General features: G+C 40.8%; 1 protein-coding gene across 4 annotated transcripts in view; it reads right to left on the minus strand.

Moving 5' to 3' along the window:
- Positions 1-5,084: 5,084 nt before the first annotated feature.
- The window catches only part of LOC124272090 (titin homolog), an 86,852-nt gene continuing 64,078 nt past the window's right edge, over positions 5,085-27,858 (minus strand). For all 4 annotated transcript variants that reach the window (XM_046707237.1, XM_046707235.1, XM_046707234.1 and 1 more), the window contains 7 exons: positions 26,749-26,874; positions 26,149-26,261; positions 25,009-25,083; positions 17,839-17,924; positions 16,607-16,823; positions 10,262-10,539; positions 5,085-6,782 (listed from right to left, as the gene is read on the minus strand). In XM_046707237.1, the coding sequence (XP_046563193.1) occupies positions 6,722-6,782; positions 10,262-10,539; positions 16,607-16,823; positions 17,839-17,924; positions 25,009-25,083; positions 26,149-26,261; positions 26,749-26,874 (956 nt within the window). In that variant the 3' untranslated portion in view covers positions 5,085-6,721. The remainder of the gene's footprint in view (positions 6,783-10,261; positions 10,540-16,606; positions 16,824-17,838; positions 17,925-25,008; positions 25,084-26,148; positions 26,262-26,748; positions 26,875-27,858) is intronic.

A 27,858-nucleotide genomic window follows, 5' to 3' on the forward strand; every position in this document is an offset into this window, starting at 1 on the left:
AAATCTACAGTATTTCATGTACACGTTAAAAGCTTGGACAAATTGAGGTATCCCCGTTTGCAAAACGTTAGTATACTTTGTCGTAAATATACTAACGTTGTTGCAAAATAGTAACGTGGTATCATATATACGCTTACTCATCTAGCCTTCCTGTAAAAAGACGTTCCGTGAGATTGAAGAGCTGGGTCGTGCCCTTTACTTCAATGAGATGCTGAGGATTGCTGCATCTCTGCATCCCAGAGAGACTGATTATACACGGCTATACGTATGTACACGCCATGTTGAATACAGTTTAGTTTACACAAAGTATATCATCTACGTATGAAAGGCATCTATCTATTCCCAGAGTATAAAATAACATCGTCTATTGGGCAATCCAATTCACATCCACCGTGCAACATTATCCAACAAACCTTTATAGTGTCTATTTACAAGATGTAATATCACATTAAACGAATACGGGAACATTAATTCACGCAAAAAATGCGTAATGTTTTTTATGTAAATATTGCTACAGCGAGTACCCATCATGCATATTTTTCATCTTGTGTGTGAACGTTCTTGTGTGTTGATGGTCCGATAACACTGCTCTTCTGAGTATGTCCCGAATACCAGATCAATCAAATTTAATCAGTTTCCCGATTGTAACGTATCGCTTGATTGATCATGCATTCAACAACCCCTTCCTCTAAAACATTTAATTCTGATTCACACCGTCAAGTGCGTTTTATTCAATTATGGACAGAAAATAATCTGAAATGTCCTTTTATGAATAGCTTCAAAAAGCTGATTACATTAAAGCGCTCAACTGCAAGGTGCGATTGTCCGAGTTGTATTAACTTTAAGATTCGGGCGGTTATATCACACAATAGAAGTTAATACAACGGCGGACGACGTGTGTCTTATCAATGTAATATTCTTACGCGTCGAAGTAATAGTGATGTCTAGAGCTCCCATTTGAACGCATCGAGACTCATAAACTCGGGAGTCCTTTTCCTGTAATTTAGAAATGTGTGTGGGACTTTTGAATTGATCGCCATTAATCTCCGCCGATCTGGTACGACAGCAATGATATACAGTGGAAGTGGCAGCTTATAATGGACGCACTTCGAAGTGCCTGGATTTAATTACTGCATTAATCGGCCAATCAAATGGTAAGTAATCGATAAAAGGCAATAAATTCTCGTCTAATCGAAGTCATCGCCTCCGCGCTGTGTCTTCCTGTTGTAAATCTCTACCAAAGCGAGACAATAATGCGTTAATGCGTCTGCGCTAATCGGACTCAGCGCCATCTAGGCGGTCTAAGGGGAATAACTCTAACAAGACGTTGCATGGACCGATGGATTCTGCAGCCATTAAACTGATTGATTGTGTTCATGATAAGATTGTCATCACATACGGTAATGACTCTCATGTTGAGAAAATAAAAACATTTCTTGTGTGGAAAAAAGCCTAGATAAAACAAAAACGCTTGATTTGAACAAATATTGCAGCAGTGTGCGTCAAAATGAGCTCTTGACACTAATGGAGAGTTCAGTCTAAACATTGCTTCGTCTCTAGCGCTCTGTTTTCCCAATTGGAACTGATAACACTCACTAAGTTGATTTTATTTCTTTATTTAAACTCACTGGTCTCTGAGGCCACCTTCAACAGAGGGATGGGTGTTTGGAGTGATAACAGTTTCAGAGAGCTGACCCACTCGCCTTGAAACTATTAGGGAATAAAGGACCTTCCCTTCATTTCGTACGTTCAAAACAAAACCATGACGCTAAATAGCGTTCCATTCATAGCGTAGCGTTATTACTAAACCAGTCGTGAGAATGTGATGAGACAGATATAACGAAATTTGAAATCAAATATTATTTCTTTAATAAATACCCCATGTGATAATATTTGTCCGTATGAGGTTTGTAAGTCAACACAATGATACTGTGAGTAATTACCAATGGTATTTGATGTTTATTGATCTGAAGTCTGACGAAATTGGTTCATTTGTCTATGTAATATACGCGTCATGCACGTGAGCGTTGTCATGGTAATAGGTGATCTCGTGACTAAAATGTCTCGAACTGTTTGGGGTTCTTATTACACTTTTCAAACTTAGATAATTTTATAATCTCAACTTATATACATATAAACAAATACGTTTACAGAAGGTTACAAGGTTGTAGACAAACATCTTACCGTACATATGAAGGTCGATTCTGATTGGTTGAGAACACTCAGCGTACCCGCTAACATATGATGTACATTTCCTCTCGATTTGCCGAACTGTTGTCATTACATTCGGAATATACAAACCGGAATCGTTTACCTCAAATCAATGATGTAAAGATCTGATATGTACAATATTGTCCGAATGATACAGATCTAGGATAAACTACGCCAGGTGGAAAAACCCTGGTATCCATACCAATTCGGATTTAAGCACTCGTGAAAAAGACCAACAGTCTAAATAGGTGTACGCTAAGATAGTGAGTCAGTGAGTTTAGTTTTTCGCTGCACTCTGCAATATTCCAGCTATATGGCGGCTGTCTGTAAATAATCGAGTTTGGAGTAGACAAAGCAGTGATCAACAGCATGAGCATCGATCTACGCATTTGGGAACCGATGACATGTGTCAACCTAGTCAGCGAGCCTGATCACCCGATCCCGTTAGTCCCCTCTTACGACAAGCATGGGTTACTGAAGATCAATTCTAACCTGGATCTTCACGGGTCTTGTACCCACACTAGGTCTTCGGTGCGACCTGCGAACGCTTTAACAACTTCGCTACTCCACCGCTCCGACTGCATTAAAGACTTTGGGAGGGTTATCTTAATTAATTATGTAGTAACCCGGATCTTCACGGGTGTACGCTAAGATAGATCTACTGGTTTCAATAGGTGGAGTGCAGTGGATCGCACGCATGTTATAGTGCTCTGTTATACGAAAAGAAAAACGTTTCAATATCGAACTTCCTAATGTCATGCTTGTTAATTTTATTGAGACGAAGCATAAGACTCAAAGGTTATCTGCGTCATTAAATAAAATATGTATTCATTAGGTCACGTGATTACAGAAGTATGCTTTTGAACCCAAAACGCTAAATGCTCTATCTGTTAGATATTTTATATTGATCCCATTATGAAGACGACAGTCAGCTGACAGTGTCACAGACGCAGAAGGATATGGTTTTATGCCGCATTTATTAATATTCCAGCAATATCACGGTGGCAGACACCAGATATGGACTTCTCAAAAGCTGTTACAACGAGACATTGATGTTTATGTGTCTACCAATATTAGTTACTGACATAATCCAGAAGGAAGATTTGAAAAGTTTGTTTCAACTCACCGAGTTGGAATCATCATTTGAGCCTTGCCAAGATGTTAAAATTGCCAATTATTCTGTTAAATAATATTGCCTGTGTGCGTGAGTGAGTGAAGGAATGAGTGAGTGTTTAAATATGAACGTGAGTGTGCCCGTGAAGACGTGCAATTCTGTGGATGAAACCGGTTACATGATGGCGCTGTAGACGTGGGTATACGTGGTTGTGACTCTGAGCGTTCATTGTAGGTTACTCTTCCTACAGTGGGAGCTGTTATGCTAATTAGGAATATGTGCGTCAGATGCTGATTAAACACGTGACCTTGTGGCTTCTCACTGGTAATCTCGCGAGAGGTTGGCGTGATTCGATCTTGAGAGATGAAACGTGAGTTTACAAGTTTAGAAAAGGAAAGTGGAACGGACACATCATAATCCGTTAGTGTTAATGAGTGAGTGAGTTCAGTTTTGCGCCGTTTAGCAATATTCTAGCAATATCACGGCAGGGGACACAAGATATGGGCTTTACGCAATGTACCCATGTGGGGAATCGAACCCGGGTCTTCGGCGTGACGAGCGATCGCTTTAACCCCTGGGCTACCCCGTCATACCTAGTGTCAATGATCTATCTATAAGATCAATGCGATTAGCTGCACAACCTCAGGTCGTCCGATAACAGCTTTTTTTTGTAACTTCAGGTCGTGCGATAACAGCCTTGTAACTTCAGGTCATGCGATAACAGCCTTGTAACTTCAGGTCATGCGATAAAAGCTCAATAACATCAGATCGTGCGATAACAGCAATGGGCTAGCAGGTGTGCAATAACAGTTCAATAACTTTAGGCCGTGCAATAACAGCATTGTAACTCCAGGTTATGCGATAACAGCTCAATAACATCAGGTCGTGCGATAACAGCAAAGTGTTATCAGGCGTGCGGTAACAACCCAGTGGAAATCAGGAGATGCGATAACAGCTCAATATCATCATGCCATAAACGTTCAGTAACGCCAAGTCATGCGATAACAGTTCAGTAACACCAAGTCATGCGATAACAGTTCAGTAACACCAGGTCATGCGATAACAGTTCAGTAACACCAGGTCATGCAATAACAGTTCAGTAACACCAGGTCATGCGATAACAGTTCAGTAACACCAGGTCATGCAACAACAGTTCAGTAACATCAGGTCATGCGATAACAGTTCAGTAACACCAGGTCATGCGACAACAGTTCAGTAACACTAGGTCATGAGATAACAGTTCAGTAACACCAGGTCATGCAATAACAGTTCAGTAACACCAGGTTCAGTAACAGTAGCCATGCAATAACAGTTCAGTAACACCATGTCATACAATAACAGTTCAGTAACACCAGGTCATGCAACAACAGTTCAGTAACACCAGGTCATGCGATAACAGTTCAATAACACCAGGTCATGCGAGAACAGTTCAGTAACACCAGGTCATGCGATAACAGTTCAGTAACACCAGGTCATGCGATAACAGTTCAGTAACACCAAGTCATGTAATAACAGTTCAGTAACACCAGGTCATGCGATAAAAGCAAAGTGTTATTAGGTGTGCGATGATAGTTCAGTACCATCAGATCGTGCAATAACATCTCACTAACATGCTATCGTGCAGTAACAGATCAGTAAGATCTTACCGTGCTGTGTCATCTATGTACCATCAGGTCATGCAGGTGGTTTGTGAATATTTATAGATCAATTGCAACATAATTGATTGTAATTCATGATTGAGAAACACAAAAAACTCCACTCAGTTGCTGATGTTTATTCAAATCACTCTTACAAACATTATAAACATAAACAAATATTGGCACATTGGAACAGGACGGATAAGTACCAAACGGGTATCAAACTTGTTATCACAGCTCTTTAGCTTGGAGATTAAAACAATATGGCGACGCGGCCATCACGGTGCATTCGTTAAGAGGTTAAAGGTCACATTATTTAAAACAAACACACACAGATCCAACTGCTGCCGATTTATAAACAAACAACTGAGGGATTTTATATTACCTGTTTTATGGAACCGCAGACATACATGAAATGTAGTAGTGTATTTTCTTCTTGAGCTTTCAACACATTTAATAGAAAACCTAGATCAATAAGAAAATATTAATTGTTTATTGTGTCAGTTGAATGATTAATAAATTATACATTACATCATAACGCTAGGCGAGCTCATTTAGAAGTTGAATTTTTATTGCTATTTAACCTTTGGCTTTTGTTACGAGAATATTATGAAACTATTTGACGAGAATGGTCAAACTAAACATGAATGTTTATAAGACATTAGAAAGAATTATTTGTATTACGGTAAAATGTGAAACAGTGAAAATAGAGAAACTTGACATTAATTGTCTTAAGCCAAGTCATAACATGAAAGGGAATAGCAGTGTATCCAGTTATTAAGATCTTAACGACTACAGAAACAGTTACGATCTTTCACTTGAGAACATTCCCACTCATAACACGCATAAAATCATTACATTTCAAAACAATTAGTGTTGTCAGAGATACGAAGGAGCACTTTAAGATGCATAGCAAACACTAGGTTTGGAATCCGATATTTCACACAAATCTGAATACTGAAGTTCAGTATATAATACGACAATCAAAATATCGTGATTGACACACAAAGATATGTTATTCTCTCATAATCAACACGTTATGATATCTAGCGGTAAGTATTAGCACCATTTTATACAGTTTCACACATTTAAGAAAATAAATTAGACATTTTAGATTTATATATACAAAACTGGTAACTGTAAGGAAACGAAATACACACACTCCTAACTGAAAATTACAATTTTCCTGTATGAAATAAAAGAATAACCCCGTTTTTTCCGGACAAAATAGCTTTTGGTGAAATCATTAGGAATGATTACAAACTGATTAAAAAAACGGTTGGAAGAATTATTTTGGCAAGCCCCGAAGTTTTAACTTTTCAGTTACTTGTAGTTGCTGAAATTTGATATTGGGAGTGATATTCGCTTTATATCTATTTATCGTCAAGTCTCGTAGTTTTGATTTTATGGACTCGTTTTGATTCATCTGACATTGAAATATATTCTCTATATGTGGACATTCATTATATTCACTGTCCGGTATGCGTGGTGTCCGGACTAAAATGTCCAAACATTTTGAGGTTTCTCACTATCACAATGGAGGTTGTCCATTTCATATGAATCCCACTCTCGCCAAATTAGAGGAACAGTTCGTTTTCTGACAATTTTCATCTTCAAAAAAACTATGATTAAATGAGCGTTCTTAATTGAATTGCATTCGCAAAAGTCTTTATTTATCATTTTCGATTATCTTGCTTCTTTCTCTCTTTGCATTTTTCACGTGTTGGTTTTGTCGGTTTAAGTGAATCAATGGCTCTTGTCATCCAAGGCTTGATGTCGATCTTGGCGTTGGAGGAGCGGACTCAAGGATCTTGGGTAATCTGAAAGGACAAAGGTCAAGGTCATGATCATGACGGTGTTAACGTTAATGTCTCTTTGGATATTTTAAACTAAATAGAAATTATTCAAAACTGAAAAATTATGATATCATACATGTTCGTTTGACATATTACCACATAATGGAAGAAGTAACCCAAGTAGTCTTATTGAACTCACTACCTAATGAAAGATGCGCACGAAACCATTTAGATCATAAACATATAATCTGTCATAGATACCCTGAAAATTATATACCCAACGCAGCCCATGTCAGTCTAGAATATGTGCAAGTCTAGATTACCATTCTGAAAATGAAGAAAGTCTCGGAGCTCATTTTTATTATATTTTATGGACATAATTTAGAAACGTTTTTTTCATAATTTCATAAAATATGTTAATTTCCGAGATTAGATGTTAGTGTAAGAAACATTCTGTACAGACAATTCGAAATATGATTGAAACTTAAACATATTTAGGCCTTTACACGTGTTCAAAGAACGTGCTGTGTCTTCAGTTGTACTTAAACCTATACATATTATGTACAAAGTCAGACAGTCTATTAACCTCGGTCAACCTCCACAATACGATCTCAAGGCTATAGTGGTCGTATCTCCCATACTTCAACATAAGTTTACTACAATCAGAGGCTACGAGCTCTTTGTGAAACGAGACCCTGAACGTATTAGTGTCGTGGCAACTCAACTGGCAGACCATAGACATGAATGAAGTCTTTGATATCAAACATCAGGGACCCATGAGACCCTGACCGAACAACTGTTATTTGCAAGCTACATTTTGGTCGGGAGAATCTGTTGTAAATATATATTTAGACATTGCTAGTAGCAGAAAATGTTTGAACTACTAAACGCAATATTAAGTGCCAGAACTGAACAGTGATCGGCAACAACGAGAGGACTATAATTAAAATTTGCTGTCTACATGAACGTGGCAGTCTTGATCGTTGGAGAAGTTTCTGGATGGGACAGTTCTTAGAAGGCTGTCTGTAGCTTTTAAGAGTGAGGTGAGGTGAAATTGGGTTTAACGTCGTGCTTGAGAATATTTCGCTCATATGACGACGTGCATGCGTGTGTGGGTGCTTGTACTAGCCCAGACTTAAGCTGGTTTTATAGTGCTAGCCCACTGAGATACCATGCCGCAGTGAAGCATGAATACCCCACTCAGACACATTATACTGATTCCGAGCCGACCAGTCCTTGTTGTACCCATAAATGCCGAGCGCCAGGCAGGGACCAACAAGTACCACATTTTAACGTCGTTTTGGTATGACGCGGCCGGGGATCAAACCCGCGACCTTCCGCACTCCGGGCGGACGCTCTAACCATTATACCACGGAGGCGGTCCTTTAAGAGTGACAAGAGGTGATTAGGCGACCTGACTTACATGTATATACTTATCATGTGCGCTACAGATACTTGTTTGGTTTCGTACCACCTTTTAAACAGCATTCTGTATACAAGAGCGGAGCCCTACTTCTAATCATTCGACATGTACTAGGGTATTTTACGGAACCTATTACTTATTGCTGCTATTTGACCCGTTGTTTCGCCATTTTAATGTAAACCTAAACTGTGTATGTTAAAATAACATATAATGAATTGATCATTCATTGCTCCGTAGAGGTCATTTACTGATTTCATGATCCAGCTCGAACCGATTTCTGGGTTAAACTGGTGATTTCCATTTTTGAAACACAACCCAGATCCTGAGTGTGATCAAACAACACGAACACTGTATTTGCTGAAATAACACAGACCCGTTTCTGATCAGACATAACAGACCATTGGCTTGATCAGACGCAACATTTAATTAAAGGGACTTCCGCACGGTGGAAGGGACAAGTGAAAATGTTAATCATATTAACATATAGCCACCCAGCATTATTAACTGACGTCATGTCATAACTTAGAAATTACACATCAAATTATAATGCTACGAATTTCCAAAATAAGACCGTACATAGCACGCATCTGCTCCAGAAAGAGTTCTTTCTCAACTCTGCCATGGACCGACTATAGACCTATAGTTCAGAAACTATATAGGACATAGCAAACATACCCATGAGTGAGTGAGTATGGTTTAACGCCGCTTTTAGCAACATTCCAGCAATATCACGGCGAGCGACACCAGAAATGGACTTCACAAATTGTACCCATGTGGGGAATCGAACCCGGGTCTTCGGCGTGACGAGCGAACGCTTTAACCACTAGGCTACCCCATCGCCCAACATACACATGCACAAACATTACAATGAAATCTTTTTTTAATCAGCTTCCCAAAGTCTGTCAAATAACAAATTTAAAAATCAGAGAGCAAGGATGTCTTGAAGATATACGATATAGCAAATGCTGATTGTTTAGCCAGGACTTGGGACTTTAAAAACTGTATTAGTGCTTGGTAGCTTTACGTTATACATGTGTTCGTTTGAAATACATTTCAGTGCGATGACGCATCTCACAACAACCTGGCATACATAATGGTATGCTAATGTAACCAGAATGTTTTATTCAGTTAGTTGCGCTCATCAATATGGAATGTCAGGGTTGAAAGGGAAAATATTGGTGAAATTTAATAAATGGATTGCTGAAAGTCAGACATGACACCGGGTGGTCACGAAGTGTTCACGATTATTCAAACCAAAATTAAGACGGTCAAATACTAAATCTTTTACAATGGTCGGCGATGGAGACAGCGAATAATTCACGAACCCCTTTTCATGTCTGTTTCCCATTCACACAAACGCACACATGGGTCTCTGTGTAAATTCTATTGTAGAATGGCATATTTATGAGCAGATGGAGTCTTAAATACAACGTTTCTCGAAAACAGCCGCTAACAGGACGGGTCTGCCAAATATATTTCCACCAGCATGACCATGGCTGTCTCTATTTACACAATGATTGAAACGATTGACATCAGAGCTGGGCAATAAACGTGATTGATAAAATTCAAGGATGAAAGTTATCCGCAAGAATCATACAACTGTTGAATAATGGTGCATGCAAAGTTAAAGAATAAAAATCGTAAGCAAAATATGACCTGATGCACGGACGAAAGGCACATAACAATATTAATTCCCTTACCAATGACAAAGTATATCGGAAATGCTAGATTTTAAATAAAACCACATTGGGGCAATAATTTGAAACCGAACGTATCCTGCAAATCATATCATTCGTGAGTTAACACCTCAACCGTCAGTAATGGGTACCCGGTAGGAAGAGATAGAAATGTGACTGTTAATTTTTAAGAGCCTCAGCTAGGCAATTTGTTTTGTATACTTCCAAAGGAGTTGAAAATGAAAACGATAGCACACTGAGTAATTAACATGCTGAACATGCTTTTGGTGTGGCGATGTTTTGAGGAAACATGTCAAAAAGATATCCTGCAAAATATATACCTTCACTGTTTAACCATCAAAACTCTAACATGGCGCTAAAACTTAATCTTTATGAAATCTCACGTCGTGTATTTCTGCAGCATCTCCCTGTCCTCCTTCTTCACGTCGTCGATGTTGATGCGACCTTCCAGTAGATCCAGGGCCTGTTGCCGCAACTGATATGAAGACTTCTTGTCCAGCGGTTGACCAAGAGGGTTGACGTCCCTCTGGCGATGACCTCCTGACGGCTTGCGGAGCATGGAGTCGTACTTGTCGTCGGACATGTCCAGGGGGTTGTCGACGATGTTGTCGTGCATGGAGAGGAAGAGCGGGATGTAGCATATGTAGTCGAGGAAGGAGATCTGGAATGTAAACCATACAGCGATATCAAACAGGAACTAAACAAAAAGAAACAAACTGCATGTAGTTGCTTTCATTCGTGAAAAATCAGGAATCATGCTTCACACATTCAATCTTTTCATCCACGCATAACGTCATTATCATTGACATTATACGGAGACTTGATACAGGAGCTAAGCTTAACATCCAGACCAGAAGCAGATATCTGCTTACCCTCATCTTTAACATCATGGTAAGCCTGCAGACAAGTGGAAAACGAACCATGCTGAACCTCGTAATTCCTATCATACGTAACATATTGTCTTCATACAGAGAACTGCAAAACGATCCTGGTGTATTTCTTCCAACAAGATAAATGACTTTTGCCACTTCACATAGGAGTTTAAATAAATAATATCTGTAAAATCATATCTAGTGTCTTATCTGGAACTGTGCATAGAAGATGATCTCAGCCTCTGTACCGAGAAGGAGGATGATTTCGATTTTCTAGTCTTGAATTTCGTCTTCATGCGAACGGTGTAGCGTCTGCATTTTCAGTTGTTTAGTTGTACATGTATATTTTTATTTAAACTTAATCAAAATCCATTTAACTTACAGAGAAACTTTGCAATCAAGGTTTCACCCACAAAGGCCTCAGGAAAAGAGTTTTATGGATGTCAACTTCGTTATTATGAGAACACACGGAGTATCCTAACTCCTTGTTTAGCCTGCATCTTTGTTGTCTGTTGTTGTTCTTACATATACATACATATGATCTCTGCCTCATTCATTGATGAAGGAGTAAGCAGGGGTGGAAATAACTTTAAAATTGATAGTGTACTCCGGTACAGTGGCACATGTAATGTCACTTGCCCTGATAATTTTTTCCACTATACCGACGTTTTCCTGCTGATTTTTTAAATCAACAACATAATTAACATTGGAAAGTTAATGGACACCGGTACAGTGTGATATACAAATTTGCTTGCCCGACAGAAAAAACACTGGACTCGGACGTCGGGCAATGGGTTATTTCCACCCCTGGTAAGGTTATACCCCGATACGTTGTGTTCCTCATAATAAAGAACTTGACATCCATAAAACTCTCTTCCTTATGTGTATCACTAAATGCCATTCAAAACCTGGTGAAGTCATTCCAGGAATATATGCTAGATATTCAGAGAAACTGAATACAACACGTTGCCTGTAAGAGATGCTATCCCACTCTATGGCCATTACTCACTGGCTAATGAAACTTGTGAGAAGACGAGGACGAGCTTACTTTTGCGATCTGATGTCATCAAGTTTTGCGGCGATCAATTTAAATGCTTTTCTTCACTGTTTTGAACTTTACGCCCAACAGAATCAGATTCGACAGATATTCGAGACTGATCATTCCCTGGCGTTGAAGTTTTGAATTAATTCATCTTAACATCCCGCCTATCATCAATAGAGCCATGTAAAACACCAAGTTTATCATTCAAAGATAAGGAATAGAGGTGAGGTGAGGTGAAATTGGGTTTAACGTCGTGCTTGAGAATATTTCGCTCATATGACGACGTGCATGCTTGTGTATAGGTATGTGCGGCTGCTTGTACTAGCCCAGACTTAAGCTGAGAGCTAGCCCACTGAGATACCATGCCGCAGTGAAGCATGAATACCCCACTCAGACACATTATACTGACTCCAAGCCGACCAGTCCTGGTTGTACCCATTAATGCCGAACGCCAGGCAGAGACCAACAAGTACCATATTTTAACGTCTTTTGGTATGACGCGGTCGGGGATCGAACGCGCGACCTTCCGCTCTCCGTTACAATGTAACAGTAGAAACAGCATGAATTCACAGTATTTACACAGCTCAATCTGTGGAGGAGGGGGTCCGATAAGGAATAGAATCATCTTTAACATCATGGTTGACATACAGAGAAAAGTATTGTTTTAAAAGATTCAAAATTAACAAAATATTGACACAGACATCTGGAATGATTTTTTGGAGGTGAGAGTTATACTGAAAGGTCCTAATAGAGAGTGCTCATACCCGATACCGCTTGCAAAGACTGTATATTATTTAAGGGAAGAAAATGCCAAACTGTACTGCTTATGACTTAAAGATACAACTGCTGTGCTTACATATTTCCTGGAAACGTATCGCGACGAAAAAGAAATCCTCACATATCATGTCCAAGTCAACAAACTTTCTTTCATGGAAGAGTGGTAATTATTTAATGGTAAAATGAAACGAATACCCAATGATATATGATCATGTATTTTGCAATATCCACGTTACTTGGTGGGACGTTAATGGATTAGATATGTGCTGGACGTTGCAAGACGGAGTTGGTCGTGTAGTGTCGTTGATTATACCACACGTACAGACACACTTTAAATATACTACATAATTAATAAAGATAACCCTCCTAAACATGGTTATTTCATCCCACAAGTCTTTAATGCAGTCGGAGCGGTGTGGTTAAAGCGTTCGCATGTCGCACCGAAGGCCCGGGTTTGATTCCCCACATGGGTACAAGACCCGTGAAGATCCGGGTTAGAATTGATCTTCAGCAACCCAAGCTTGTCGTAAGAGGCAACTAACGGGATCGGGTTGACACATGTCATCGTATCCCAATTGCGTAGATCGATGCTCATGCTGTTGATCATTGGATTGTCTGGCCCAGACTGGATTATTTACAGACCGCCACCATATAGCTGGAATATTGCTGAGTACGGCGTAAAACTAAACTCACTCACATGGGTACAATGTGTGAAGCCCATTTCTGATGTCCCCCGCCGCGATATTGCTAGAATATTGCTAAAAGCGGCGTAAAACCTAACTCACTCACTCACTTAAATGCAGTCGCTTTATGATCATGAACAAGAACGATGAACAATGATGAGATACTAGCTAGCCTCTGAGAGGTGGAATCTGTTCAGAGACCCTTTCTACAGCAGTATTATCAGTATATAAGACACTTAGCAGGCATCCGATATACTAATTGAGTAAAACCAGCACGCCCACACTTCATCGATTGAAATGTACGTTCTTTTGAGATAGGAGTAAATTAAAAAAAGATGACAGTATCGCCTCTGATACGTGGAAACAAGACTTAATGGGCCGTTAACGACAGGCAATCCTTGAGAAGCCGCTTTGACCAAATGTAAATCACTTACAGTGAACTCTTAATAGCGAGTTCTAAAGGGTGATACTCTTTGCAACGCCAATATTACGCTTATATGTATTCTAAACTGGCCGTAAGTGACAGAAAGACTACTTGCCTGTTGTCATTAACTCAGGAAATCCACTTATTTATGGATATGATTTCATCAAAACACTATTAGAGTCTAGACTCATCTGTGTTAAAAGAGCACTTTGTGGAGACAGACCTCTTTGGAAGAGTTAGACTGAGCGGGCTTTTCATGGAAACACGGCTGACGGATGTGTTCTGCCGTCTCACGGTAGTTGGTTGTTGGGAAAGGCGTATAGAAGATTCCCGGTAACCGCCTTGACATTTTCTAGTTAATTGTGTTTAGGAAATATGTTTCTGGGATCGGGAATTGAACAAATGGACAATTATGAGGTCAAAAGATTGCATTTTTTAAAAGGGAAATCTCGATCAATTAGGGATATTTAGGAGGGAAGTGTTGTGTGAAATGGAGCACAACAGTATACAGACGACGCCATCATGATTGGGAAGCAGAAAGGATCTTCGTCGCAAAAGCAATACCGTAGTGTCTGAGGGTTCCTATGGCAAAGTGGCCTGTCTGATTCAAGGAATCGTATTTCTAAAGAACATTACAGGGAGTCTAGTGAGAGTGTGAATGCTAGGATTGCATTACACCACACCATGCAAATTCACCATTGCAATCATGTCTACTAATAGCCTTGAGACAATGGACATGTGCAGAAACGAGCTTCGATGCTCAGACCGTCGCGATGTCGGTTTGGAATGAAACTGAGAAAAATCAATTCTCATGTGACAATAAATATCTTGTTGAGGTTTATTGCCGGGTCGTTGTGGGATATATTAACACACTCTGAGGTCTACGTGGTCCATGTTTCGTTAATTCTGGCATGGATCGATTTTCAAATTATCCCGCCTGTATTCTCCTTACGAATCCTCCGCTTTCACAAGACTATTCTGATACAAAGTCACAGGGACCTCGATAACCTTTCTACCATTAGATTGTCTGCACTCACAGTTTGTGAATAGAATTGAGATTTTTTGACGTTTTAAATCGAAATAGCGTCCTTTATCGAAAATGTAAATGTGCTTAGGAAAACCAGGTAAACAAGAATTTCCATACTGAATGGTATTGCCTGACAATTTCTGGTGTCGCTGTTGTGATATTGATTGGGTATTGAAAACATGGCGTTATATTATGCTAACTCACTCACAGTTTTGGATAGGTTCGAATCTCGGTTCTACGCATTATGTTTGAACCTGTCAGCACTGTATCCGTACCATGGGTTTTGTCAATGTTGTGAGCGTCTCAGCCATGCTTTACTTCGGGATTTCCTCCCTCATCAGGGTGACATGTCTGGATATTGTTGAAATACTGTTCAAAGCGGCTTTAAACCCAACTTCACGCCGAAGACCCGGGTTCGAATCCCCACATGGGCACAATGTGTGAAGCCCATTTCTGGTGTCCCCCGCCGTGATGTTGCTGGAATATTGCTAAAAGCGGCGTAAAACCAAACCTAGTCAGTCAGTCAGTTAAACCCAACTGACAAACATGGGAAGAGAGTCTAAAAGGGCACTGGTTAGAAATTTTCTACTTTGATAACACCCACAATCACGAAATTGATAGTAGAGTAAACCTAACATCACCGATTCCTGACACAATAAAGGGAGACAACTCTCTGGGGGCTAATATAGGCTCTTCTTTGAGTGGCATTTTAGAAGTTGGGAAGTACAATATAGATGGACTTTATGGGTAGCAACTTCTTTATTTCGTGAGTGCGACGTTTCCATACAGACTCCTTCCTGCTTGACAAAGGTACAAGATTCTGTATCGAAGCGTCGCACTCACGAAATAAAGAAGTTGTTATCCATACAGCTTGTCAGAATTGTAGCTGTCCATCCACGCGTGACTCGTTCTCGATTATCCTGTATCGTATAGAGCTGGGGCGGGTACAAATTTTCTACCCGGGTACCCCACCACCTATTACCCTGCCTACCCGGATACCCGTTATGTTAATTCCTGACATCAAATTTGTAAGAAATGACAATAGATTCTTCAGCTCGGAGGCTAAAATTTCGAGTTTTTCAATATCTTAACCATGTATTATATTCAAAAGTAGTGACTGTAATTATGCCTAAATCTTCAAAGATAATACAACCTTTCAATCATTAAAGAATAACATATTACGTTGTTTAATCTATTAGTCGCATGATCATAACGGGTCCGGGTATTGAGACAGGTACCCGGGTCCAACTCATTACCCACCCGTCCCGGGTATCCGGGTTACCCATGCCAGCCCTCGTATCGTATGTCCATGTATTATTATAAGTACCCTTGGCCGATACGTCACCATAACATCGTTCAAGCAGCCACTTCACATTCTCCGACTCTCCTATCAGTAAGCCTCGCATGTATATTCTCTCGCTCAAAGGTTATCAGGGTCGACAGCAATTTTTTAATGTCGCCCATTTCTAATTGGAAGAAGCTATGGTCTCGAGGGTATTTACCGTTAAAGAAAGGAGATATATCTCTGATAACCAAGAATGGCTAAACGTACTCCCAGATAAACATATATCCTTCAATCGTATCTCATTTGCATGGATCGATGCTCAGGATGTCAATCACTAGACGGTTTCGTTGAGACTGGATTAATTACAAACAACATCCATAGAGTAAGTGTGAGTGACGTTTTACGCCACTTTTAGCATGATTCCACTAATTGCAAGGCGGACAATGCCAGAAATGAGCTTCACATATTGCACCAAAGCGGAAATCGAAACGGCTCTTTAGCATACCAGGCTTCAACCACTGGGATACAGCTCCCAATTAGCTGGAATAAAACTATAAGAAAAATGAAAGACAAAAAGACAAACCTAAAAATAAACAAAACAAAAGAAAACAAACAAACCTCGTTGAAATAGTTGGGTTGGAGTCGTTCCATGATGTACTGTTGTTGTTTCCAGTTCAGGCCGCCGGCGATGAGTTCTATACGCAGGGAATCTGCCTTGATGAAGTTGGAGTTTCTGTCGGAGTTGACGTTGCAGTAGAACATGGCTTTGTAAAGGTCCATCTTACGCTGGATGTCCAGTAGGTCACATATCTCAATCAAGTGTTTTGACACGGGGCTGGAACGATAGAGTGTGTGAGTGAGTGAGGTTTTAACCATTGCTGAAGTCAGTGGGTAGATCGGCCGTTTGGATAAGTACTTCAGTTACATCTCGGCATGCGTGACTGGAAAGCCCGGAGTGATGCAGGATGTATCCGTTTAACTTTTCAGCTGAATACTTAACTAGCCTTTGCATGTGTTTGTAAAAGGTTCAGCCCGTGTTTTCAAGAACACCATGTGTCTTTACCGCTTGATAAAAACTCCAAACAGATGCTTATGCTTAAAACATATACTGTCAGAATGGTAAGGTAATTATGTTTCCTGCAGAGGTTTCTCGTGGGTATTGATCTGTTTTGTCGCACTTTTATTGAAACGTTTAGGTCTTTAGTGAATTTAAAGAGCACAGATATGGTGCTGACATAACGGTAGAGTATCGGGATTCGAACCCACAGCCCATAATGTTGGAAAAGATAGAAGGTTCCCCTCTCTTGCTTTGACACAGGAGGACGCGTAACATTGTCCTTGCCTATTGTAACCTTGAGGGGAATCGAACACGGACCATTGGCGCAATAAGATGACACTTTAACCACTAGGCTACCCTAACAGTACATCCAGCACCACAAGCCAGGGCCTATAACGTTGTTTAAAATTCATTATATTACATGTACGTCCAAGTCCTGATGTCACGAACTTCGAGGGGCTCTCTGTCAATTGTTCAACCGAAATTCATTACTCAAACAACTAGAGACGTTAATTAGAACAGATGCGGAATTAATTTACTTTGTTGGAGTCGATGTTTCGGAATGTGAGATTTGTAATTATTAATCAATATTACCCAGCTATTTTTTGGTGCGGATCTTTTCTGTTAAACCAAATTCAGTGTGGATCGAGTGTCTTGGGTAGGATGAAGGCGTCAAGCACGCTACTGATCAATATTCTATGAGGGCCAGCCCGACTGAACGCTGCCATACAGCTGGCTGAAGCTGTTTCTGTGTTTATAAGTCGTTCGAATAAAAAATGTCGTTCAAACTCACTCCATCATCGTGACCCTTTCCGAGAGAGCTGAGATGACTGCAAACATCCTGAAGGTCACCTGGCTGGCGTCATCGATCTTCAACACCTGGACAAACGAACAACGGTGATTACAAATTCATCGATAGTAATCACTTTGCATTTGTGCAGAAAATCAATTTTAAAAGGAGCTCATCAGGAACTGATGTAACACCTCCAGTACTTGACTAATTTACTGTTGTATAAACCTGTCATGTATAGTCGCTAGCCATGAGTGAGTGAGTAAGTGAGTGAGTATGGTTTTACGCTGCTTTGAATGCTATTTCAATTAAATCAAGACTCCAGCTTAATGTTGGAGTGAGTACTTTGGGGTTTGCGCCGCTTTAAGCAATATTCCACGGCAGGGGCACCAGAGATGGGCTTCCAATATTGTACCCATGTGGGAATCGAATTCCGGGGCTAAGGGGTGAAGAGAGAAAGCGTGAATCAGGAGCCTGCCCCAGCGCCCCGTTTGATGAGGTAAGGGATGCAAATCTCGGATGTTACGATGGTCGGTGGCTAGCCCAGTGGTTTAAACATTCTCTCGTCAAGCCGAATGCCTGGGTTCGATTCCCACATGGGTACAATGTGTGAAGCCTATTTCTTGTGTTCCCGCCGTGATATTGCTGGAATGTTGCTCAACGTGGCGTATAACTAAACTCACTCACTCACATTCAGATGTTACGGTGAATAGCAGAAGCAGAAATAAATAGTGCCGAAACCAAGGAACATGATCGGAGCAAACCGGGCTTCGGGCCCACGATCATACGTTTCTAGCAGGTCAACAACACACGGTACACCTCTACAGCGACCTAGACGACTGGGTCTGCCTCTAAACTGCGACTCCGTGCAGTATTCAAGTCGTTCAGAACATCGTGCTTCCAGCATACAGATTCGTATCTGGAGATGACCTTCTTCACTCCAATAAAAAGATGGATCGATTTTATCCAATCGGAAAAAGACACAGATTACTAGCGCTCCAACAGTCTTGAGCAATACATTCATACACGTGATGCCTATCTCTGTATTTGTGAGAGAATGGCTATTCTTTTCCACAAAGTAATTATCCCAAAATGCTCAAATTCTCTGTCACACGTAGTGTCTGTATAAGGTGTTGCGTATACAGTTAAATACTGCCGTGTCGAAAGCTGAAGTGTCCAGTGAAGATCTGGGTTAGAATTGATCTTCAGTAACTCATGCTTGTCGTAAGAGGCGACTAACGGGATCGGGTGGTCAGGCTCGCTGACTTGGTTGACACATGTCATCGTATCCCAATTGGGTAGATCGATGCTCATGCTGTTGATCACTGGATTGTCTGGTCAGGACTCGATTATCTACAGACCGCCGCCATATAGCTGGAATACTGAGTGCGGCGTAAAACTGAACTCACTCACTCATTCACTCAGGTTTGATACTACGGTATATAACTCTATATGTTGGTAGTAAACTCATTAGGTCACCGCTATTCGCCGTGTAGGAGAGAGATACCAAGAGTCTGGGATACGATGACATGTGTCAACCAAGTCAGCGAGCCAGGCCATCCGGTCCCGTTATTCGCCTCTTAGACTAGCATAGTCGACTTTTGTGGCAAGCATATGTTGCTGAAGACCAATTCAACTCGGATCTTCACGGGTTTGTAATAAGTGTAGGTTTGTATGATCTTGACTTCTCAGGGCGTTCGTGTTACAGACCTTCGAGGGACTGAACATTACATGGACTATTCTAAGACACTTCATCGCGTATAAGGGCACACATTTCTGTAAACATAAACAAGTTGCTCACGCGTTGTAAGAAACCTCACCTCATCAAACTCTGTGTTACAAATTAAATCATGAAGTAAGGGAAATACAATTTTAATTGCAAAATTACGAACATTCATTTTTCAAAATCTAATGTTAACAAATTGACAAGAGTGTGAGATGTCGCGGGCACCGTGACTTCGCGGTTTGAAAGCCTTTCATCTCACATTGCACAAGCTTGCCTACAAACTCCGACATATTTCCTGACAAGGATCGCCGTCGATCCCCGGTTCAATGAAGCATTTGTCAAGTCGCATGTATCACTGCAACCTATCTTATCGGAGAAAGCTCAACGTTGCCTGTAGTCCCTGCTTCGACGTTTTTATGACCAGCGCGACCACGGGTCTCCTTCATTAAAGCACATAATACGATCGTCGTTGGCTCGGACATCGGGCCGTTTTTCGCTAATCGGAGTCACCAGATGGGACTATGACACGCTAACACTCAATCCGAATCCTAAGCTCATCCGCGGTGATGGATTGCTCACAACTAACCGCTGTATCACTCCGCGTTCTACTTAATCCATTAATTACAAGGTCACCGATACCATTAACACCGCATTATTTCATTATTACGCCAATGTGTAAATGCCATGCAAAACTAAGTTCTAAGGAAGAAATTTAAATTGGTTTAAATTTAAATCACGATTACGTGAAACGCACGAATAGACCGAATTTTTCTCTTAAAATTCAATTTCATAAATCAAATGACGACCATGGAAATGCACTTTTGTGAATTCACATAAAAACAACCAATTTTGATTATAAATGTGAATAAAATATAAGCGGAATAGTGGAGTACGGCTTTAGATTACTGCGTGGCACGGTTGTGTGTGATTTCCTTAATTCTCGTGCAGCGAGTTAAAGTCCCCATGGGCTCGCGACAGCGTTGTTTTGTAAAGATTAACATAGAAAACAGATATAGATGAGCGCACAGGGAGTTGAGCGAGGCGCCAGAGTGATTGCATCGAGAAAATATCGGAATTGTCTACGCAGATGCGATCTCTCCGCCAAGAAACCTTTCGGGATGGTTACCTATTACAAAGGTTTTTTTCACCAGCGTGTTATTTTATGGAAGCAATTTCAGCGTGGATGGTCGAAGCAGTTTAAAAAGATTTTTAAAACCACTGTTTCCTTTTTCACCATGAGCGAACAATTTTTTGACATAATATTGCGTTATAACGCTGATGAAACCGTTTATGTACAGACACGTACACCATTACACCAGTACGTGTTGGTACACCAGTTCGACGTCATTGTACGCCGAATTGAAATATTAGTCAGCTACGCCACGACCTTCAAAGCAGTAAGTCATTAAGTTCACATACCAGTGTTAAGGCGAGGGAAGCTAAAACTAATTGAAGCACACATAAAAGTCATTACGATACCAGTTCATAGCATGAATTTCAAGGTTTAGGTGAAAGGTGGTTTAAAGGAGAATACGAGACAATTGCAATAATTTGCTGGGTGAAAGATAACGTTATCAGAAACATGTACCGCGATTTTTATTTAAAAAATATGGTTTATTATGTTTTTATCGCGAAAACAGTTTCTGTTATCTGAGCTTCGGCCATTATGAATACATGTATTCCAGTGGAACTCACGTGACCTTTGCGCTCGTGACGTCATATGTGACAAGCGTCCGCCATATTGCCAAAGAGCAAGCGCTACAGTAATACAAATCGTGTTGTTTCTGACGTTTTGTAAATGGTACGATGGTGTATTCCGTTGCCTGGGGATGCACGGAATCATCGAACAATGGAAAGAGCCACCATCTCTTCCGTTTTCCAAGTAAAGAGACAGATTTAGGCAGGAGAAATGCTCTGATCATTCCGAGTTTCGATACGAAAGAGACATGCACACATGGGGTATGAAAATCCCACAGCTGGGCTAAAGAAGAAAGAAGTACCCACGAGATTCATTTATACTCCATCATACCCTGTTACAACTTACTGTCAGTGGTATTTTTAACATAAATTAGATTAAAGTCCGATTGCCAGTCGAATTGCCCCAGCTACAAATTGCCCTAGCAAATTTAGTCAAAGTGCTCCGAAGTTTTGGTCAAATTGCCCTAGTGGGTAGTCAAAACGCCCCAGTGTATTTAAAATGATTAAATATAGGCCATAAATGCATATGTTTTGTCAACTTTGATATTATGTTTTACAAATAAAAGTATATACATAGTTATGAGTTTACTAATGGAAAATTTATCAGAAATATTACTTCCTAATAACTTTTATATGAAGAACATAATATCAAAGTTGACAATAACTATGCATTTACGGCATATATTTAATCATTTTAAATACATTTGGCCAAATTAGAATGAATGACTAAATTTGCTGGGGCATTTTGTAGCTGGGGCAGTTCGACTGGTACCCATGAGATATATGTTATCAAAATCAGTAAGAGATTTTACATGAGCTTGAAAATGTTTCGCTATATAACGTTCTTTTCGGTTTGGAGCCCTAAATGCTGCAGTCTACTTGAAACATTGCCGAATACAACGGCAAATCATGACGTACTTGTTGCTTTCACTGTTTTCCGTTTTGTCCAATTACGTCGGCATCAGACTGGCTATTTGTCAGTAGTGTGTGCCCTGAAAGTTGTTCTGTGTTCTCATTGGCTGACAAGATGTCATTCTAAGGCGCTCAAGGTAATGGCATTAATATAGAGACTTGTGTGTTTGTGCGTCGTTGTGGCTGCTTCTACTAGTCCGGACTACTTTTAACGTCGTGGGGATCGAACTCCCCTGTCGGCTCTCTCTTGTTTCCTTGCCTGTCCCTCGGCATTTAGAGGTTAAACAAAGAGGTTAACGTCTCGGGAGTCAGTTCAATGTGTCTGAGTGGGATATCCAGCAGCGTGTCTTAGTAGGATATCAATGAATGTGTCGAGTGGGATATCAAGCAATGTGTCTTAATTAGATGTTTAACTATGTGTCTGAGTGGGATATCTGTCAATGTGTCTTAGTAGGATATCAATGAATGTGACATCAGTGTGTCTGAGTGGGATATCTGTCAATGAGTCTTAGTAGGATATCAATGAATGTGACATCAGTGTGTCTGAGTGGGATATCTGTCAATGAGTCTTAGTAGGATATCAATGAATGTGACATCAGTGTGTCTGAGTGGGATATCCATCAATGAGTCTTAGTAGGATATCAATGAATGTGACATCAGTGTGTCTGAGTGGGATATCCATCAATGAGTCTTAGTAGGATATCAATGAATGTGACATCAGTGTGTCTGAGTGGGATATCCGTCAATGTGTCTTAGTAGGATATCAATGAATGTGACATCAGTGTGTCTGAGTGGGATATCTGTCAATGAGTCTTAGTAGGATATCAATGAATGTGACATCAGTGTGTCTGAGTGGGATATCTGTCAATGAGTCTTAGTAGGATATCAATGAATGTGACATCAGTGTGTCTGAGTGGGATATCCATCAATGTGTCTTAGTAGGATATCAATGAATGTGACATCAGTGTCTGAGTGGGATATCCATCAATGTGTCTTAGTAGGATATCAATGAATGTGACATCAGTGTCTGAGTGGGATATCTGTCAATGAGTCTTAGTAGGATATCAATGAATGTGACATCAGTGTCTGAGTGGGATATCCGTCAATGTGTCTTAGTAGGATATCAATGAATGTGACATCAGTAGTGTCTGAGTGGGATATCCATCAATGTGTCTTAGTAGGATATCAATGAATGTGACATCAGTGTGTGTGAGTGGGATATCCATCAATGTGTCTTAGTAGGATATCAATGAATGTGACATCAGTGTCTCTTAGTGGGATATCCGTCAATGTGTCTTAGTAGGATATCAATGAAGGTGACATCAGTGTCTGAGTGGGATATCCGTCAATGAGTCTTAGTAGGATATCAATGAATGTGACATCAGTGTGTCTGAGTGGGATATCTGTCAATGAGTCTTAGTAGGATATCAATGAATGTGACATCAGTGTGTCTGTGAGTGGTCTGATATCCATCAATGTGTCTTAGTAGGATATCAATGAATGTGACATCAGTGTGTCTGAGTGGGATATCCATCAATGTGTCTTAGTAGGATATCAATGAATGTGACATCAGTGTGTGAGTGGGATATCCGTCAATGTGTCTTAGTAGGATATCAATGAATGTGACATCAGTGTGTCTGAGTGGGATATCCGTCAATGTGTCTTAGTAGGATATCAATGAATGTGACATCAGTGTGTCTGAGTGGGATATCCGTCAATGTGTCTTAGTAGGATATCAATGAATGTGACATCAGTGTGTCTGAGTGGGATATCCATCAATGTGTCTTAGTAGGATATCAATGAATGTGACATCAGTGTGTCTGAGTGGGATATCCGTCAATGTGTCTTAGTAGGATATCAATGAATGTGACATCAGTGTGTCTGAGTGGGATATCCGTCAATGTGTCTTAGTAGGATATCAATGAATGTGACATCAGTGTGTCTGAGTGGGATATCCGTCAATGTGTCTTAGTAGGATATCAATGAATGTGACATCAGTGTGTGAGTGGGATATCCGTCAATGTGTCTTAGTAGGATATCAATGAATGTGACATCAGTGTGTCTGAGTGGGATATCCGTCAATGTGTCTTAGTAGGATATCAATGAATGTGACATCAGTGTGTCTGAGTGGGATATCCGTCAATGAGTCTTAGTAGGATATCAATGAATGTGACATCAGTGTGTCTGAGTGGGATATCTGTCAATGTGTCTTAGTAGGATATCAATGAATGTGACATCAGTGTGTCTGAGTGGGATATCCGTCAATGTGTCTTAGTAGGATATCAATGAATGTGACATCAGTGTGTCTGAGTGGGATATCCGTCAATGTGTCTTAGTAGGATATCAATGAATGTGACATCAGTGTGTCTGAGTGGGATATCTGTCAATGAGTCTTAGTAGGATATCAATGAATGTGACATCAGTGTGTCTGAGTGGGATATCCGTCAATGTGTCTTAGTAGGATATCAATGAATGTGACATCAGTGTGTCTGAGTGGGATATCCGTCAATGTGTCTTAGTAGGATATCAATGAATGTGACATCAGTGTGTCTGAGCGAGATAGCAATCAATGTTTCTGAGTGTGACACCCATGCTAAATCGAGAGACGGTGCCGTAGCATCTAAACACGAAATGACTCAATAAATAGGCGGGGTTGTCACAATCAGCCTCACACACGTGCATGCACGTCTGCGATCGCCATTATATTTAATACAACGTGAAACCAGTTTCCGCCAGTTTCCACCTCACCAATATCACCTCAACACCCTGCACTGAACAGTTTACAATGAAACAACGTGTGGTGGTCATCACGAAGGAGAATCATCTCTTGACCTCACCTTGAGGACGTATTCCATCTGTTTAGGGGTCATCTGTTGTATAGTGGGCACGCCATCAAGAGCGACCCGGGTCTCCTAACAACAAAAAAGGACATTTTATATCAAAAACTAATGAAAAAGCTGATAAAAAATGTATACATCTTCTGAAAAGACTATGAATACATCAAATGCAAAGGCTGAATTGCTGACTGAGTTGAGTTTTACGTCGCTCTTAACAATATTCCAGCAATATCTTGCCGGGGGAACACCAGAATTGGGCTTCACAGATTTTACCCTTCTGTGAATCGAACCTGGGCCTTCGACGTTTCGAACAAATGCTCGTTGGCTCGTCACGCCGAAGACCCGGGTTCGAATTCTCACATGGGTACAATGTGTGAAGCCCATTTCTGGTGTCCCCAGCCGTGATGGTGCTGGAATATTGCTAAAAGCGGCGTAAAACCAAACTCAGTCAGTCAGTCAGTCGAACAAATGCTTCAACCACTAGGAAAGTTCACCGCCCGTCAAAGGTCAAGGTTTGGACGTTGCTGTCTGTGGATGTTTCTGCCGGTTACTAAAGCAGATTCAACGTCTAACCTCTGTCACTGACCATCATGTCCCGATGTGGTTTTAGCGAATATCCCACCACAAGTAAGTCGTATTTTCCGATCGTCCGAAATCAACGTCTAACATGGTAAATGGTCTTCATGAATTCATCTTTTAGACTTACCAGCTAATTCACGCCCATACAACGTGTTTATTTTCATTACTATTTTAGTGAGTGAGTGATATCCGACCACAATATGGTTAACGTTTGTGATAGTTCATCATATCCGATCACAGTATGGTCGATATGGTGAGTGGGTGAGTTTGGTTTGACGCCGATTTGATCAGTATTCCAGTTAGATCACGGCGTGTAAGCCTAACGTGGGCACAAAGCCGAAAGTGACGTTTTAGTGACGTTTTCTACGTTTGTGAAACCGCCGAACACGAGAATGGTGCTGAAAACTTTACAAACTTCAACGGTGCGGAGGTGTAATCGAACCCATATTCATGGGTTTCTGGGGTTTCCAAGGGACGCAACTCTGCACGGCGAATTGCTATGCAGTGTAGATCGCTCGGCCACCCATACACCTTCCAGATATGACGTTGTAAAAGACCTACCCCTGCGTTAATGACGGTATCATAATCCTCGTCTTCCACCGCAAAACATTTTGCGTACGCTTCCAACTTCTTCGGGTCGACCAGGCGGTAGTGAGACAGGAAGTCAATGTCACCTACAAGGTCAAGGTCGAATTATAGATTTTTCGACCCATCAAAAATAACATTTCAATGTGGTCGAGCACAAGGTCTTTAGGTTCTCAATGTGACACTTTTGGGATTCCCCCGTCCCCTTAAGATTAATGCCCTGCCCCGAAATAAAGTTTAAATTCAAATTTATCTATTTCAAAACATTTAAACAGTCTCAATTTTTCTGGCCTCCTATATAATCGAGAGACAATTCGGTGTACCCAAACTTTCCCCGTCTGCCCTTTTCCCCTATTTCAATTGTATCACCTGGGATGAAAACCTTTGGACCCATTAGCATGGTGCAACTAACAAACAAAGAATCATAATCAGGGAGAGTAAAACCCATGATCATCGGATTCTTGCACATCAAAGGGAAGCAACTCTGCATTGGGAAAGACGTGACTTGGGAACCAGTGCCTAAATGTATCCGTTATGAGTCACGGAAACAGTGGCTATTCTGTGAGGTGGACTGACCCTTCTCATCCAGGTCCTTGGCGTAGTCCTCCCCGAGGTTGGACTGGTCCATCACCTTCCTGATGTGGTCAAGAATAGCCTGTCCACCTCTCCTCATCAGCACGTTCACACGTCGTGGCCCGCGCACTGTAGAGAGCAATGAGGTGTAAGTTATCAAGCACTGTTTAACATCTGGACTAATGCTTAGTCCCCGAATACATATAATGTTGATAGTAACAAATATACCCATTTAAATAGGAAAGGACCCCTGTGAGCTGGGAGATTCAGCACAGACTTGCTTCATTTAGGGCTTTAACATTGCAGGGAGGGCTAGGCAGTAGGGGAACTAATGTGGTTCAGGGACTCTGAGACAGACTACATTGCAGGGAGGGCTAGGCAGTAGGGAAAATAATGTGGTTCAGGGACTCTGAGACAGACTACATTGCAGGGAGGGCTAGGCAGTAGGGAAATAATGTGGTTCAGGGACTCTGAGACAGGCTACATTGCAGGGAGGGCTAGGCAGTAGGGACAATAATGTGGTTCAGGGACTGTGAGACAGGCTACATTGCAGGGAGGGCTAGGCAGTAGGGAAAATAATGTGGTTCAGGGACTGTGAGACAGACTACATTGCAGGGAGGGCTAGGCAGTAGGGAAAATAATGTGGTTCAGGGACTGTGAGACAGACTACATTGCAGGGAGGGCTAGGCAGTAGGGAAACTAATGTGGTTCAGGGACTGCGAGACAGACTATTTAACATCCTGTAACATCATATATGCTTGAAAAACCAATTGTTGACGGTAAACTACCGTTATACCGAACTCAAAGGGAACTACTTATTGTAGTTCGTTATAACCCTAGTATCTTATACGCATTTCGACTATAACATACAGCAAGAGGCTGAGGCCGAAACAGCAATTCATTGTACTCGTCAGTTCGAAATAAGCGTATTCGTTATAAACGTAGTTTACTGTTTTCTGTTAACATGGCTGATTGACTTGCTTGACTGCTCCAAATACTGTTTTGGTTTTCATCTACTGATTTCTACTTTATTTTGACTGCAGTGTTTAGAAATGCCTCAACGTGGCTGATTTTGAATTTTATTAAATGTCTTTTACCTATCCATACTTATAG

Source organism: Haliotis rubra, unplaced genomic scaffold, assembly GCF_003918875.1.
Source record: "Haliotis rubra isolate DU_JTF1 unplaced genomic scaffold, ASM391887v1 Scf166, whole genome shotgun sequence".
Lineage (NCBI taxonomy): Eukaryota > Metazoa > Mollusca > Gastropoda > Lepetellida > Haliotidae > Haliotis > Haliotis rubra.